We start from the raw sequence: 18,960 nt of genomic DNA on the forward strand, positions 1-18,960 counted from the left end.
GTCCTTCTTCAGGTAAAAATCGTTTGAAAAGTTAATAAATACGAAAAATATTCGTTTTGAACGATTTTTTAAAATCGAAAAGATAGAATGGAATCACGTGACCTATAGCTGTGAACGTCACAGTTCCACGTCATATCGACAGCTATTTAAATATTTTCCATCTTTTTTAAAGATTTTACGAATAACTTTGTTGTAAAGCATAAAATACCATATAATTTCAGATAACCCATTTACTTCCTTTAATTTTAGGTCTACGATTCACCTAATCCTCCTGTTGTATTAGGGCCTGCCATGCCAAAGAGAGAGAGATCTCATCTCTGGAATTAATAGGTGATGTAGTGCTGTATGCCCTGTATATTTCTATTTGCTTCAACCATTTGAGATGGTCTAAATATGAGGAGGTGGTAATTAATTTAGCATTTGCAAAGTCTGCAGTTATTTCTGGATCAGACGCATAAGTTGATAAGGAAGTGGTACATTTATTTTGTTGAATATCACGCATGTGTTCTTTCAATCTGATTCCAACAGCTTGTTTTGTTGAGCCTATGTAAATTAAGTCCTTGCCAAAACGATGGTCCCTAAGTGGCAGTCTATATACCCCCGGCATTCTTTCTTCCTTAGATTTGTCTTTTCCATTACGTAGAATATCAAATATAGAAGGGCATCTTCTGAATGCCAGGGAGATACCCCTCTGCCTTGCGATTCTACTATGTATTGATTTCAATAGCAGGTTGTAGGTAATCGACACCCTCTGTTTATCCTCCTTCTGGTTGACATTTATTGAATTAGAGGGTGTCAATTACCTACAACCCGCTATTGAAATCAATACATAGTAGAATCGCAAGGCAGAGGGGTATCTCCCTGGCATTCAGAAGATGCCCTTCTATATTTGATATTCTACGTAATGGAAAAGACAAATCTAAGGAAGAAAGAATGCCGGGGGTATATAGACTGCCACTTAGGGACCATCGTTTTGGCAAGGACTTAATTTACATAGGCTCAACAAAACAAGCTGTTGGAATCAGATTGAAAGAACACATGCGTGATATTCAACAAAATAAATGTACCACTTCCTTATCAACTTATGCGTCTGATCCAGAAATAACTGCAGACTTTGCAAATGCTAAATTAATTACCACCTCCTCATATTTAGACCATCTCAAATGGTTGAAGCAAATAGAAATATACAGGGCATACAGCACTACATCACCTATTAATTCCAGAGATGAGATCTCTCTCTCTTTGGCATGGCAGGCCCTAATACAACAGGAGGATTAGGTGAATCGTAGACCTAAAATTAAAGGAAGTAAATGGGTTATCTGAAATTATATGGTATTTTATGCTTTACAACAAAGTTATTCGTAAAATCTTTAAAAAAGATGGAAAATATTTAAATAGCTGTCGATATGACGTGGAACTGTGACTGTGACGTTCACAGCTATAGGTCACGTGATTCCATTCTATCTTTTCGATTTTAAAAAATCGTTCAAAACGAATATTTTTCGTATTTATTAACTTTTCAAACGATTTTTACCTGAAGAAGGACCCAGGAGGGGTCTGAAAACGTTTGTACTATTAATTCTTATTTCACATCGGTTAAAGGTTTTTCTGATGTGTGTATTATTTAAGTTAAATCCGATGTGCAGGTGATAATTATTATGACCTTTTAAAGTTCATCTGCAACATTTCTACTGTGACTGGAGATGCACTATGAAGGAGATGATGTTGACTGGGAGGCTAATAAAAACCGTCCCTGTGTCAGATGTGCAAATGGATTGTGTCTTCATGGAAACTAATACCAAAAGAAATTATGTCTAAAAGTTTCAAAGTCACATCCATTTCCAATGTGATGGATGAGTCAGAAAATGGATGCAGTGTATCTGACATCATCTGAGAATGAAGACACAAGTGACACTGGTAGTGACAATAAAGTTTCAAGTGAATAACATAAATGATAACTGTCAGTTTCAAATTTAGACATTGATTATAATTTTTATAGTCCCTTCTTTTCTTCTTTTTCACTTTTTCTTCATGCCTTTTTCTTCTTACTTTTCGCCCATAGTGGCCTAAAACCTCCAAATAATCTTGCTACAAGTCCTAAGGTATGTAAAGACAATTAATAATAATAAATTGCTTTAAAATTATTCATTACCTTGAGTATAAGCCACACCCTAATGTTGGACAAAAAATGTAGGGTAAAAAAATGCAGCTTATACATGCATAAATATGGTATATACAAAAAAATTTTCTTTTCTAAAATGTTTTTGTTATAAAATATTTTAGATAGATTTTTTTTATTATGACAATGATTATGATTATTATACTCATAATAATCATAATCAATACAAAATTTCCAGACAGGAATGGAGCCTGCATCAACAGGATGCCATTCAAGTACTAAATGCATGGAAATACTATTTAGACTTATAATATACATCATATAAGATATGTCACAACCTTTATTCGAATGTATTTGAGACTTTTAACATTAAAATGCAAAGGCATTCTATTTATAGAATGGCTTTTCCATTCTACAGTTCCTGACAAGGGTTGATGAAATAGTGGCCTAAACATAAGAATTATTGAATTTCTTTGCTGGAAATTTTGCAGTGCTTTGTAATTTCTTATCTGTATGTACAGTTTCAGTTTTCTGGTACAGTTGGTGTTTATTGTCAAAACTATATTTGCTGTGAAATTATAAAAGAACATGCTATAAAACATTTCTGTTACAAAGTATGTCTATTTATCCATTATAATGTTTAAAAAATTTTAATCAAAAATAAATTTTACAATTACTTGGATATCTTGTAATCGAGCCTCATGATCTTTCTTCTTAGACAGGATATCGTGTCTTTTATTCTGTGCTTCCAAAGTATTTATAAAGGCAATTTCATTCACCTATTCAATATAAGCCAACATAGTTATTTTATAAGTATTATATATTGCAATCAAACATTGGGTTGAATTGTAAATAATGTCATTTTTTTTTACAAGTTTTAATTTTATAAAAATAATTTATATAGAAATGATATTTATTTAATCTAATATATAATGTCCTTTGTTAGATATGACATTTTTCCATTGGTGTAAAAGTTTTTTTGATGCCTTTCTTGTAAAAATCATCAGATTTTGATTAAAAACATTTGTGTGCACAAATATTAAATTTAATAATTATAATTTTAATTAAATAATTTTAGAACAAACTGGAAGAAAAGAATTGGCTCAGAGCTGGACTCAAACCCGCAACTCCTGCTTACCATGTGCATGTGTTGCCAATTACGCTACTTGGACCTCTGGTTCAATCTCCTCTTTCAGGTATATTTAACTTACGATATACAATAATAACCGATAATGGTTATATCATAAGTTAAATATGCCTGGAAGAGGAGATTGGACCAGAGGTCCAGGTAGTGTAATTGGCAATGCATACATATGGCAAGCAGAAGTTGTAGATTTGAGTCCAGCTCTGAGCTGATTCTTTAATTCCAGTTTGTTCTAAAATTATTTAATTAAAATTATAATTATTAAATTTAATATGAGATGGCACCTAATGCCTCCCTGTAGGGACAAATTAATCAGTAATTCAAATTACTATTGCTAAAATATAGCCCAATATTATATGGCAGTTGGTGTAGCTTTATTTCTGTACACTTCTGAATAGTTTCTTTTTAATTAACTTTTTCCATTAAAACTGTTTCAAAAGGCAAGAAAGTAGTAGTAATATGTAGTGCCAGATCTAGGCTATAAGACAAATGAGAGAAAACTTTCCAACTAAGCTCCCTCATTTTTTGTTGGGTGGTTATTGCAACATGCAATTGAATGTTTTCATGTAATAAAATAATGCTTTTCTGTTTATAAAATATGGATATTTTTCTTAGTTTTTCACAAAGTTTTTCTAATTTCTGATGGTATAAAGCAGTATTTACTGTTACATTTGAAATAAACAACTCAAAATGCAGTATTCCTCTCGTATTCCACCACACACATAGCCATACCTTTTGGATAAAAATCACTCTTTGATTTTAGAATTGCAGTATCTTTGGATTTAACTGTTTGTCTTTTATGAATGATATTACCAATGCCTCCCATCCCCAGTTACTATTCTGTCCAGAAATGGATTTTTCTGTTGTCAATTAAGCAGTGAAATGCATAAGAATAACCTATCCAGCTAATTCTGTTCACTAAGATCATATGCGGACCCACACATTTATCTTTTGTAGTTGATAGCTGCTATTGATTGAGATACTTTAAGTTTTTATATGCAATTTCTCATCTAGATAGTTTTGAGTCAGCTTTCACTATTGCACCAATTTTAGCATTTTTCAAGATTGTTCCAGAGTTGGGATCATCTTCAAGATTAAAATCCCCATCATTAAATATTTTGAACTAATAATGACATTTTCTGGCATTTAAGGCTTCACTGCCATACAAACTACATATATTGTTTGTTGCTGCAAGTACAATGTTATATTTTTTTAATTCATATAACATTACATACTTTAAATATTCTTATGAGAAGCTCATTTTGATCAACACTAATAATTTAACTTTTTAAAAAATAATCAAAAACCATTATGAAAATCATTGTTAAAGCCATTACAAAATTAAAAAATTAGCACTTGAGCTAATTGGTGTATTATGTAAGTTATGCTATAGCACGAAAACAGTTCTTAGGAAAAAAATAATGGCATTAGTTATGACTCAACCCAACAATAAATAAAACAGCATTGACAGCATGAGTAACATCACAAATTAAAATCATGTAATATAGAATAAGCACAATGTAACCACAAATATTAACTCAAAACAAAGAAAAGCAATTTTTTGGTGTTACATAAAGATTATTTTTAAAACTTAAATGTAAAACTCAATTAACTAGACACCTCTATATAGGGTACTGTAGTCACTGGCTACCAGCTGCTGTAATTTTAGTTTTGATTTCGTTGGCAAAAGCACATTTCTCCATTATGCATATAACTAATGGCAGAATTCCTGTTAGGGATTCTGTCAAATCATTGTTTTTTGCTTAATTTTTTATATATTTTGCATTTTGAGCTACTCCTACTGCTACCTTCTCCTACTTTTTTAGATTATTTTAGAGTACTTCAAGTCAAATAACTTTACTGTTTTCTTTATTTTTTATTTTTAATGTTTCAGGATTCCCCAACAGTCATCCTATCATGGGTTTTTGCTAAAAGTAGTTTCCATAATTTTTTATATCAAATAAAACTGTTCCTTATTACTTCTTTTTGCACACAATATTAAAATTCCTGTTAAAAAAAAGTTCAATTTCACTCAATCCATCAGTTACATTGAGTGTATGCCACAAAACTAATGATTGTATAATAAGCTTCAAAGTCAAATTGATTATATATGTTATGGTAAAAGTGATTAATCTGGTAATTTTGATAAATGTGATAAATTTTTTCATATATTGTGAATTAACCATGTTTACTGGTGATTATGAATACTCGCCAGTTTACAATGATAAATATGATAAATTGTACTTAATCAAATTTACCAGACATTATGCATAATTGCCAGTCTAGGCTGGTAAATTTGATAAATAATGCATTATTGGCCAGTAACTCTTGGTTAGAAAGTAACCAAACCCAGCAGTGGACCAAGGAATTATAATTTGTGCATCTCAATAAAAATAGATCATATTATCAAAGCATTATGTGTAATCCTTATGAAGCCATATTTGGTTCACCCTTAAAAGTTGTGCCAAAGACATCATCCCTTCCTAATGATGCTGTAGGAGATGTTTGCACTGGAGAGGAGTTATAAGAAATAATTGAATCAATAGTTAAAATCAATATCACTTAGAAAAACCCATTGAAAATATTTCAAAAAAAGTATTTAAAACGAACAGCCATCACTCGACCTTGATTTGTCAACCTAAGTACAGTCTAGCATGAAAGTGATCAGTCTTTCTACAATAAAGAACAGAAAGAAAAAGTTAAGAAGTGAGTGAGCAAGCACAAAGGCAGATTTAGAAGCTCGAGAAAAGAAAATAAAGAAAATATCAAAACTGAAGTTTGTTGTAGCCAAAGTAGGAGATACAGTGAAAGCTAAGAATACCAGCTTTGGACAAGGCAAGAGGCAATTTGCAAAATATGACAGTAACATTAGCTACCAAAGATGACAAGATTATCACTTGAAAACAAAGAAGTGATCTTTCACAATCATACATCAGAAACTACTTTGTGCTATGTGACAGACAGCTTCTCAGAGTAGAGAATGTACTGTACCAAATATCACTTTCTCTCTTAGAAAGTGCAGAAGTAAAACATCAATTTTGGTAGGTGAGGGATATTAAGTGTTCATGCAAGAAAGATGAAAAATTAAGTAATTCAAAATAATTCTAAAAAATAGAACTTTAATAATTCTTACTGCTTATTAAAGTTATTAAATTGAAAAGTGAATTATTAAATTTCTATATTTTTCATAATAATTTTTTTTATATTTTTGTACACAACTCTATTCAGCTGAAACAAATTTTTCTTAGTTTCTTTAATTCATTAAATCTTTGTAATATTAAAACAAAAAATGCATTTTTGATTTATTTTATTAAAATTTGTTTAAATCCATGAATTGCTTTACTAAAACAACTAAAGATGGAAAATTTCATGATATTTATGTAATTTATGAACTACATTTTGAAAATTATGTAAAAATCACTTTAAAAATAATATATTCATATGTATGAAGAGTTGAGCAAAGTTAACCCATAATAATTTCATCTTATACAATATGTACGACTTAAAAATTTGTATGGATCACATAATTGCACTTTTACGGTTTTAGTCAATCAACCATATAAATTTGCCTTATGTGATGAGAAATTCAAAATTTAAAAAGAAATAAATTTTCAAACATATTCTGACATTCAATTTTGGAATTTGGTTTTGTTAAAAACCAGAGGTAGGCCTTGGTGAAGGCTGAAAACATTCAGCATTTTCGTTGAAGTTCTGTTACTGGATAAAAGGTTTTGTTTGTATTTAATTAATTACTCCAGTAATTTGTGAAGAACATAGTTACACTATTTGGTATACTGTGGGATTCCTTTTAAAAATTATCTTTTTGTTTGTTGCTACTCCTATTTCTTTGTAAATATTGCTTAAAGGTGCCACATATTCCATTACTGTGTACTCTTTTATTCTTTCCTGCTCATTACCTTCTTTATTGTCTATTCTTGTTTTGTTAATAATGGCTTTTATTGTATTCTGGTAGATACTGCACTGCCTAGCTAGTTCTTTGACATGATGTAATTCTTTAATTCTGTCTTGTGGTTTGTTGCAATGTGTTTACGCTCTCTTTATAAGCGCCTGGAATGCTGATATTTTATAACATGCCGAGTAATGGGAGTTCCATGGTATAAATAATGGGTTATACATTGTCTTTCTGTAAAATTTTGTTGCAATTTTCCCTCCTTTCTCTATTTCTATTGATATGTCTAGAAAATGCACACTTTAGTCGTTCCTTTGCTCTAGTTTGAGTTCTAGGCCAAACTTGTTGGAATTGACGTCTGATAAATTGTTGGATGTCTGGTTTTTCTTTCCATATAATCAATACGTTGTCAACATTGTGCATATACTATCATGTATGCTGCATATTTCGGTAAGATTGCTTTTTCTAAAGACCTTAGGACCATCTCGCATAATGCTTCTGCAATAGAGCTTCCCATTGTCATTCCTCTATGTTGTGTGTATGTAATTTTGTTAAATTTAAAGATCAATGAATATGTAGCAAGATGCATTAGTTCCAGTATTTGTTTTTTAATATTTATCGCATTTCCTATCTTTCTCATTAGGAAGTCTCTCAGGTGGCAAAAACATGACTCTAGTTTTATTGAGGGGTATAAGGCCTTGAAATCTAGTACTGTCATGTACCTCCCTTCTTTTAATTTCGTATTTTTCATTTTCTACAGCAATTCAAGTGGTTGTTTTATGCTGTAATCATGTGGAGGTAAGCACGCGTTGATGAAGTTCATGAGTAATCTTTTGCAAGGGTGTGTTAGAAAAGTATTTGACTCTTGTTTGTAGCTGCTCCAAAGCACATGGATGGGCAGTCTTGCATTGTGTTTCTTTTATGTACTTTAATAAAAGCTTGCTTTATGTAGATCTTTTCATTACCACCATGTCTTTCAGTTTGTTGGCTCTTGTAAGTACCAGTCTGGACCAGAAGTCACATGATTTCAATTCAAAAATTTTCTCTAGAACACAGTTAGATAGACGACCAGTATGACACTATTAGGTTGGTTCAAAGGGTCCAAGACACAGAACAAGATACAGAATTTTAAATAAAGTTCTGTATTTATACTAGAACACAGACATGGTCATTCCTTGAAATAAAGATGCTTGTTAGCTATGGTCTTGACCCATCATTTTGCAAATTGATGGATTCCTTGGCAATACCACTTGACTGGTTTTGTTGCCAAAACTCATGAACCCCATTTTCAACATCATGCACTGTATTGAAGGAATGTCCTCACAGAAAATGTGTCAACAATCGAAAGAGGTGAAAATCTGATGGAATGGGGTCAGGGTTGTATGGTGGGTAAGGCAAAACTGTGATCCCTTTCAGCTCCTCTAACTTTTCTTGGACCACTCCAGAATAGTGTGCCAGAACATTATCACAGTACAGAAGTGTTCAATTTGATTAAGCAATGCTGAATAGTGAGTGTGCAAAACTTCAAACACTTTTTCCATTTGTTTGGCATAGAGGTTGCCATCCACAGCCCAACCATTAGAAACCAGTTTCCAATGTACTGGACCATCCAAATTCCACCAATAGTTGTCTAAACCAAGGCTTGTCTACGAGGCTGATGTTCCCAGAATTAAAGCAGAACCATTCATCTGCAGTTGTCTTGTTCATCAAGTCTGAGCCTTCAATTTCACAAATTTTCTCTGCTGCTACCCTTGCACTTAACCCTTGTCTCCAGTAATGTCACAATGTACTTTGAATGATGAGTTTTTTGTCAGTCATTTTTTATTGTGGAAAAAATTCACCAAAGGAATGAATTCAACAGCTCTATAAAATAATGTACATGCTTTGATGATGCAAATAACAACTTGTTTACATTCACAGTAGTTTTGCCAGTGCTAGAGATCTTTTTCACAAAAGTGTTGTCAGTGTCTGGAAACTTTTGAATCACCCTGATAAAATAAAGCATATATTTTAAATTAAATGAATTTAAAATATAATTAAAAATTACAGCCTGGTATTGTGACAATGTTACAATAATTTTTGTTCATATTTATGTTTAAATTGTTAATTCATCAAAATGTGTGAACTCCCAAAAATCCTGCAATCTCATTACTCTGGCACTGTTCTGGTCTCATACATGTCAGATTACTGAGATTATACTGTAAAAGATTTTCTATTACCAAAAACAAGATTAGGGATAGGACCAAATTCAATTATATTCTCATCAATAAAGCTGTGTAATTCAGCAGAGGAAATGATATAAAGTATACAGAATTACAAACAAATAAAGAAATTAAATGGTACCTATAAGTTCACAGAAATATTATAAAAAATGGCAATATTTATAACTTTTGAAGTTTTTGTACATTTTATCTTCTCTTTATTTTCTTTTTCTGTTTGATTATTTGTTGTAAAAAAAGATTGCCATGAGGTCCCTGGTAACTGTTTTCCCCCCTTTTTTGAAATATAATTTAAATTAAATTCAAATTGTTTAAATTAATTAATGTTTAATTAAATAATTTAAATGTTGTAAAATACTTTAAACATTAAACCTTTTCTTCTTCATCATGTGCTTTACGAACAATTCGTTGCAATTGCATCCGACGTTTTTCTTCAGCTCTTCTCAACTTTTTCTCCATTGAAATTCTTCTCTGCTGCTGCTGTTCTTCTTTCCATGCTTTCATTTCTTCAACCTAATGACAATTTAATGTAAATTATGTACATATATGAAACTTGCAATACAAAATAAATAGCAAAAAATAATGCACAACAGACTTTTTTTGCAATATCTTTAAATCTTTGGGTCTTTTCTTCAAGCAATTTTTCTCTCTTTTCTTGTGCTTTAAGTTGCTTTTCTTCATGGCGTCTGATACTCTCTGATAGTGACCTGTTTGTTATAAATATGCAAATTATTATCTTTTTTATGGGGAAAAATTCATCTCCTAATCACAAGTTCATAATGGGATCAGCTATTGCCTGTAGAAATAACATATATTAGATAGTTTTGGAAAGTTTCATAAAATTAAAAGATTTTCTGAAATTACTTTAATTATACTCAATATTTTAACAGATTACCTTCAGCTACAAAATACAGCAGATTTAAAAACATTCTAATTTTTTTAACAGGTACAGTAAACATGTTTAAATCAGAGTTGTGTACCAAATATTTTTTCAGTTTGGCAGTTTTCTGTTTTGAACAAATTTTAGTATTTTTGTTTTTATAAATTACACCAATAAATATCACAGAGTTGCATTCATTTTTTTAAAATAAAATTACTTTTATATGCATAAGAACATTTTATTACTAGCTTAATTAATCCAAATTAATCCAGAGTGATTCCAACTAAAGAGCGGAGTATTTGAATACAAGAATTGAGAACCATTCAATTGCAGCTGTTGTTCTCAAAAACTTGTGCTAGGTATTCAAACACTTCTCAGATGTAATCTTTATGAGCTCACACAACTGCAAACAAGCCAACTTAAGTACCAAAACCTACTGTCTCACCCAACTGTTGGAAATTCTAATTATGTTATATTTATAAAACAGTACTAAAAATTGATTTATTCTGTGATGTGGCTTCTCGAGGTGGCTAATTTGGAGGTGCCCAAACTTTTTGATTGGAAAGTCAAATTATGCATAATCATAGGTAGGTGAGCCACAAATATTTTGTATATTCTATAAACAATCAAAACTTGATACAGTGATAATCAATGCACAAATATTGAATATTTGTGCATTGATTGTTTATAGAATATAATTATAAATATAATGATAAATCTATCCATACAATAAGAAATAGTTCTCTATGCAGTTCATATTAGCTTAACATAACATATAACCACAAGGTAAGCACAAGTTGCAAGTCAAAGTCCTGCTTTGGTTCAATTCTTTCTTGAAGAATCTTCTAAAATAAATAAAAAATATTAATTTAATTGCCTCTAGTGACAAATTACTTAGTATTTAATTAATAATAGTAGTAGTAATATAGCGCAATATAATTCAGCAATTGTTTGGCTTTAATATTGATAAAACTTCTCCCAACTGACAAATATCCTATATTGTGTTAAATCTTTTAATGATATATTATTTTTTTTACTGTACTCATAAAATAAATTATATTTTCCTTTCCATACAATAATAATAATGCAGAAAATTAAATTTTAATTAAGTTAATTTATCATTCATTTTTGGAATCAAAATGTCACTCTTTCTTAATACAGTAATTCTATCATAAATGTTACCTGCAATCACTAAGCATTGATACAGACAATTGCTCTCATTTGTGCTGATGTCTCAGAAAAACACATGAAGAAAAAACTAAAAAAAATAAATATATACCAATAACACTACATCTTACACACTTGTTCAGCAATAGTTTAATCAAAACAAATGTTTTCGATCCCATTCAGAGGTCTGTCTCAAGTTAAAGAACATTAAATTGCAATTGCTGGAAAAGTAAGGTATTGTGTTGATGCCTACTGACTACATATGTTACCAGATTTAGCATGTTTTTGGTACTTTAGTGCCTAAAATATTTTGTTCAGTACTTAAAATTATCATTTCTTGCTTTGTGTAATAACAGAAACATTAAATTTTGAGAAAAAATTTTTGATAGCATTTAGACTAACTCCAAATGATGAAGGAAACCAGTTTTAACTTTTCCTATAACAATTTACAGCTTTTTTGTCACATTTTTGGGCTTGAATCTATTGATCTTATTAGATAAAAACTGTAACAAAGCCATTATTACTTTTAGATTAGTGTAATTTGCAATACTAAAATATCCCTATATAATTTCTGGAAAACATTGTTATGTTAACCTCTTGACATAATGAGGTTCTCTTAGAAAGCATATAGGGAAAGTGCTGAAAATTACACATATTAAAATTACAAAAAACCAATCAACAAGTTGCATAAATTTCCTGGCTATTATGAGATTTTATTTGAAAAATAACTTTTGTATTATTAATTATCTATACTAATATTATAAAGAGGTAATGTATGTATGTATGTATGTATGTATGTATGTCATTTTATCTTCTCTTTATTTTCTTTTTCTGTTTGATTATTTGTTGTAAAAAAAGATTGCCATGAGGTCCCTGGTAACTGTTTTCCCCCCTTTTTTGAAATATAATTTAAATTAAATTCAAATTGTTTAAATTAATTAATGTTTAATTAAATAATTTAAATGTTGTAAAATACTTTAAACATTAAACCTTTTCTTCTTCATCATGTGCTTTACGAACAATTCGTTGCAATTGCATCCGACGTTTTTCTTCAGCTCTTCTCAACTTTTTCTCCATTGAAATTCTTCTCTGCTGCTGCTGTTCTTCTTTCCATGCTTTCATTTCTTCAACCTAATGACAATTTAATGTAAATTATGTACATATATGAAACTTGCAATACAAAATAAATAGCAAAAAATAATGCACAACAGACTTTTTTTGCAATATCTTTAAATCTTTGGGTCTTTTCTTCAAGCAATTTTTCTCTCTTTTCTTGTGCTTTAAGTTGCTTTTCTTCATGGCGTCTGATACTCTCTGATAGTGACCTGTTTGTTATAAATATGCAAATTATTATCTTTTTTATGGGGAAAAATTCATCTCCTAATCACAAGTTCATAATGGGATCAGCTATTGCCTGTAGAAATAACATATATTAGATAGTTTTGGAAAGTTTCATAAAATTAAAAGATTTTCTGAAATTACTTTAATTATACTCAATATTTTAACAGATTACCTTCAGCTACAAAATACAGCAGATTTAAAAACATTCTAATTTTTTTAACAGGTACAGTAAACATGTTTAAATCAGAGTTGTGTACCAAATATTTTTTCAGTTTGGCAGTTTTCTGTTTTGAACAAATTTTAGTATTTTTGTTTTTATAAATTACACCAATAAATATCACAGAGTTGCATTCATTTTTTTAAAATAAAATTACTTTTATATNCCCCCACGGGGGAAGTGTTATACATTTATAATAGATACATTTTGAGCCACAACAAGGCGTGGCGGGGTCTGCTAGTAATAAATAAAATTGTGTATGGCATCATCCTTTAAGAGATTTTATTATAAAAAACTTTTATATATTATTATTAATTATAAAACTTCAAGAAGTTTAATTTGAAAGATAGTGATGATTTTCATAAAAAATTGCAAATGATAAATAAATTTTTCATTAAGTCCAACCTCTAGATATGATACATAATGCCCCCTCTATCTCCCCACCCTCTCACCTTTAACTGCCAAAATTTAATAACATCAATGTCCCTTATACACAAGCTACCATGTCACATTTTCTTTCTTAATCATTACCCCATTCTGAGATATTAAACAAAACAGGCACAAAAGATACATACATAAAATTTTTTTCCTTTTTTCAATTCAGGGAGTCTCAAAATGTGGAGATTTGCAAAAAACTCGATCAAATTTGACACGATTCTAATGCTTTCCCTTGTCATGTATGCATAACTGCCAAAAAAGTAAAATCATTCTCCTTAATAAATTACATTTGAAAAGTTTAAGTTTACAATTAATTTAGTTTTGCCTAGGAAGATTAATGTTCCAACTGATTTTGGATTTTGATGTTTAACATATAAATATGAAATAAAATCACTTAAATCTTGTACCAAAGGCAACTAATAATACTATATGTTTTTCTGTTCTAACATTGTCTAACTTTGTGAAAAATAAATCTGTTTGTAGTCTGACAATGTTAAATAAAAAAGGGAATAATTTTTAAAAAAATCTCACTATAATAATAAATCTCTCTACAACAATATTTTTTCTTGTTCTGCGAAATATTAGTACAGAAGGATTTCACTGTATACAACAGTAGGCCTATTTCTCTCATTTGTAAGTGATGTGTCAAATATGTTCATGAGCCAGATTAACATGTGACATAGGCCAGATTTGACCCAGGAACCATAGTTTGGGCACTACTGATCTAATTGTTTACTTCAGTCTCATTAATTATCAACATGTTAACCAATTCTGATTTCGAATACTTGATACTAGTTAGTCATCTTTATTATTCCTAACCTAACCTAAAAGTTGTAACCGACAAACTAAACACCCTTATAGAAAACAATTTCAAATACTGCTACAAATAGTGGAAAAACTTTGGAACCACTGTGTGACCTCACAAGGGCCATACTTTGAAGGAGATTATTTGTAGTTTGATGAATCTTTTGTGTACTTTGAAATAAAAAATCAGCACTTACTTTCGGAACACACTGTGTATGTATTGGATATTTATATTATGTGTACCTATTATTCTGTTTTTTCTTTTCTCCCCCTTGTAAAGATGCAAGTCAAATCAATAAAGATTATTATTATTATTATTTTGGGTTTTGTGAGTTATACTCTGTTCACACCGGTGGCTGTGTACTATGCCGGACCAGAGTCAAGGCATAGCAACCAAAACAAAACTAAAATTAAATAAATGTGTCAGTGTGTGTGTCTGTATTCAGGAATTTCCTAACAATGTGGCATATATTCAATATAGTGGCCTTCTGTAGTGTGATGTATGTATTTCTATTCAATTGTAATGTTCCCAGGCTTTTGTGTAGTGTGTGTGGTATCACACCTGTACAGGAGAGAACAACAGGTACAATAAGCACCCTATCCATCCTCCACAGATGCCTTATTTCCTGGGCGAGTTCTGTGTACTTGCTAATTTTTTCAGTGCATGTGTTTTGTACATTGTGAGTGTTTGGAATGGCTATGTCTATAATGTATGTGATTTTATTGTGTTTGTCAATGAGTGTGATGTCTGGTCTGTTGTGGTAAATTGTTTTATCTGTGATTATGGCTCTGTCGTAGTACATTTTGTGCGTGTTGTTTTCCAATACTGTCTGTGGAATATACTTGTAGTATGGTTCGTGGATGTCTACCAATTTGTGTTTCTTTGCAAGCTCTTGGTGTATTATATTTGCTACTTGATTGTGTCTATGTAAGTAATCTGTCTGTGCCAAGAGCTTGCAACCAGAAGTGATGTGTTGTATAGTTTCTGGCATGATGTGACATTTTCTGCATGTGTCATTTGTGAGTGTTGTATCTTTGAGTATGTGTTTTCTGTAGTTTTTAGTATTTATGACCTGATCCTGTATGGCAATCATGAATCCTTCCGTCTCCCCAAAGAGGCATCCCCGATCTAACCAGCTGTTTGACGCAGTTTTGTCAACAAAATCCTGGGCCAGGTCGTAAGGATGCCTGCCATGGAGAGCCTTTTGAGCCCATGATTGCTTAATGTTGTCTATGCTTTTTATATGTTGTGTCATGTCTGTATGTTGTGAGTGTAAGTTTAATGGTGTGTTATTTGAGTCTGCTAGAGTTACTGCTTTATGTAACTGTGATGTTTCTTGTTTCTTGTAGAAAAACTCTCGCAGTGACTGTATTTGTTTGTAGTGAAGGTTAACTATGTCAATCAGGCCACGTCCGCCTTCTTTACGTGGAAGGGTTAATCTTTCTGTGGCGGATTTAGGATGATGTTGTTTATGCTTAGTAAGTGTTGTTCTTGTTTTCCTTTGGAGTTGCTCGAGATCTGTGTGAGTCCAATGTATAACTCCAAAAGAGTATGTGAGTACTGGGATGACATATGTGTTTATTGCTTTAACTGTGTGTTTTGCATTTAGCTGTGTTTTGAGAATGGCATTTAACCTACTTTGGTATTCTTTAAGTAATCTTTGCTTTATCTGTGTATGTTATGTTAGTTTGGCCTGTTGGAATCCTAAATACTTGTAGAACTCGGCCTCATCCATGGATTCAATAACTTCTCCATTTCCAAGTGCAAAATCTTCTTTCTTCAGGATTCCTTTTCCTACGTGAAGTTTTTTGCATTTGTCTAAGCCAAACTCCATTTGTATGTCCTTAGTGTATGAGTGTGTGATTTGTAGCAGTTTATTATTATTATTATTATTATTATTATTTAAATTTTTTAACTTAGTTCTTTCAAGTTTTACAACCCTCTTTTTAATAACTTCCATAAAATAATTAATAATATAAAATTAAAAATAACCCCAGGTAACCCCCTTTTTAGTAATAAAACACACCTTTAATAATCCAGCTAATAAAAATGAATAACATAATAACGTTTTTGATCGTTTCTTAATGATCTTTTTCAGTTACCATAAGGTGAGATCTGAAAGGCCCCTGGGTCTAAAACAGTAATTTTATTAATAATGTTAAATATTGTCATAAAATATTATTTCATTTTGGTGAGAAATTAACGTTTTCCAACATGGGAAAAATAGATAACAGATGTTACTTCCTTCGAGGGAAGTTAGTACATCCTCTGTTTTTCCCTTATCTGCGAGAAACCTCACTTTGATGGGAAATGTTTACCCTTCACATATTCCCCTTTTCGTCCGTTTCCACGGAAGAACCTTGCATGATGATTGGTTGCCGATCGTCAGATATAGTGGAAATTTATCAGAATTCGTGGAGTTCATTGACAGACATAGAAGAGTCAGGACTCCATACATATTTGCTCTTAAAGGCCAACGCCTATACTATGAGCCATACAATATACGAAGGATTGAGTCTAGAAATACACCCAGTTAAGTGGATCTCTCCAGAGGAAAGAAGACAGAGAATTCAAGGAGTGAACAAATACTTCATATACAGAGCCGAAGAGTAAAGACAACGATCAGGTTGTATGTTTGTAAATGATTTTGTGAGCTCTCTCTCTTGATCGTGTATCAGTTAGATATAAGTCCATATCTCGCACGACTTATAGACTGTAATTAGTAGTAGTAGTCTCCTTATCATATATTTGTATTCCCATTATTTGTTTACGTTTAATTAAATTTACTCTTGTTTATTTTAGAAAGAAATGTCTCTCAATTATTATCTGAATAAGATTGCCCCACGCGTGTTTATCTGCGTGTAAAACAACCGATAAACTGGTGTCTAGGAATCCTGACATAGATCTGGACTTCGCAGTCTAGATCGGTTTCGCGTATTTACCGCCCTCCTATAAAAGTAAGAGAACCGATCTCACGATCGCGTGTCCGTAAGTGGCGTAACTTTGTTTACGTCCTGGCTGATCTCACAATAGCATAGAATAAAATCGAACACAAAAAAGAACGTAAATATGAAATTTGTGTTCGATTTTATTCTATGCTATGGTAACTGAAGAAGATCGTTAAGAAACGATCGAAAACGTTATTATATTATTAATTTTTATTAGCTGGATTATTAAAGGTGTGTTTTATTACTAATATATTTATCCAGTTCATTCGTTATATAAGTAAACCCCCTTTTTAAAAATATATTTACTTTATTTACTATTTTTACATATTTTTACCTAAATAATGTAGAATTTAATAGTTTACATTATTTAGGGAGGAAAAACGTTTTTAAATTTATATTTTCCTTTTGACTTTGCTCAGAACCAGTAATGTCTTAGTGATTAGTCTGTGGCTGAAGAGGATTCTGAATCTGAAATGAATTCTGCATAATGACTATTCGTAAAACTTAATTTGTCCATCTCTGTAAAATACATTCCTGTATATATCCTTATTTTATCAAATTATATGATTTAAGAAACACAGTAATACAAAGATTGGCCCAGGATGGGACTTGAACCTACTATGAGCCAATCTCTTCTTCAAGAATATTCTAAATTAATCACTGTAATGATCATACTAAAATTTTTGGGCACATTCAATCCTTTTTTCTATATTTTACCAGGGACCAACAATATACAACATGAAGCTAGAACATAAATCTTTAAAATGACTGAGAAGATATCATTAAAAACACGTTTGTGTAAACACTCAATGCTGACCTTTCTTTGTAGGATCTAATGTCAATTATTTCAAACAACACTAAAAAGTTTCTCAATATCAGCCAAGTCCTAGTTGTATATTTATAGATGAAACAAACTGTAGAGTCCTCTGGTGGAAAATGGCGGCTTTTAGGGCATTGGTTAAACGAGCTTACACACACTCTTCCACACAAAAAGCATTAACGGAGGAGTTAAAATACTTGGAAAGTATCACCAGATCACACAGGTACCGAAATATTATACAAAAGATCGCAGAGCGCCACAAACAAACACAGGCTTCTTCCAACATTGTAATCAACACGCAAAACACAAGCAATAATATAGAAAATATAAGGATACCCATTAAGTTCAACCCTCTATTGAAGTCTCTGTACAACACCATTGCTAAACAACGAAATGTTAACATAGCATACAGAAGATGCAGCACCTTGTTTGACATCCTACGTAATGAAAAAGACGGATCCAGGATGGAGAGGATATCAGGAGTATATAAAATTCCTATAAGGGATAACAGGTTCAACAGAGATCTGGTATACGTGGGATCAACTAAACGCTCGTTAGAGATTAGATTAAAAGAACATATTTCGGATATACATCACAACAGGCACACAACCTCACTCTCCACCTATGCCACTGATCCCGAAATAGTAGTGGACTTCAATGCAGCACGGATAATTGCCTCCACACCACATATTCACCAACTAAAATGGCTAGAAGAGATGGAAATTTTTAGGGCGTATGACAAATCCGAGTGTATTAATTCAGGCGTGGCAAAACCTACTCCATAAAGAGTGATAACGAAATTATATTGAGCCGTAAAAATAAATGATATTAGGGAACACGAGAATATTAAATAATCTTTATATCTCAATAACATGTTTTGGATCATTCTCTTAAATTTGAACATCGACCGTCGAAATAGAACAATTTCAATCATATCACGTGACGGATTAAG

General features: G+C 31.4%; 1 protein-coding gene across 2 annotated transcripts in view; it reads right to left on the bottom strand.

Annotated features, from left to right (window-relative positions):
• The window catches only part of LOC111630821 (S phase cyclin A-associated protein in the endoplasmic reticulum-like), a 157,472-nt gene that overhangs the window by 103,650 nt on the left and 34,862 nt on the right, over window positions 1-18,960 (bottom strand). The window contains exons 4-6 of one of the 2 annotated variants that reach the window (XM_023374979.1): window positions 12,653-12,764; window positions 12,430-12,570; window positions 2,797-2,898 (exon numbers count right to left, since the gene is read on the bottom strand). In XM_023374979.1, the coding sequence (XP_023230747.1) occupies window positions 2,797-2,898; window positions 12,430-12,570; window positions 12,653-12,764 (355 nt within the window). Of the gene's footprint in view, window positions 1-2,796; window positions 2,899-9,764; window positions 9,906-9,987; window positions 10,317-12,429; window positions 12,571-12,652; window positions 12,765-18,960 lie in introns of those variants that run through there. The other variant, XM_023374980.1, reaches the window with a different exon arrangement.

The sequence above is a fragment of the Centruroides sculpturatus genome, unplaced genomic scaffold, assembly GCF_000671375.1.
Source record: "Centruroides sculpturatus isolate CEXI.00-Female unplaced genomic scaffold, Cexi_2.0 scaffold6, whole genome shotgun sequence".
Lineage (NCBI taxonomy): Eukaryota > Metazoa > Arthropoda > Arachnida > Scorpiones > Buthidae > Centruroides > Centruroides sculpturatus.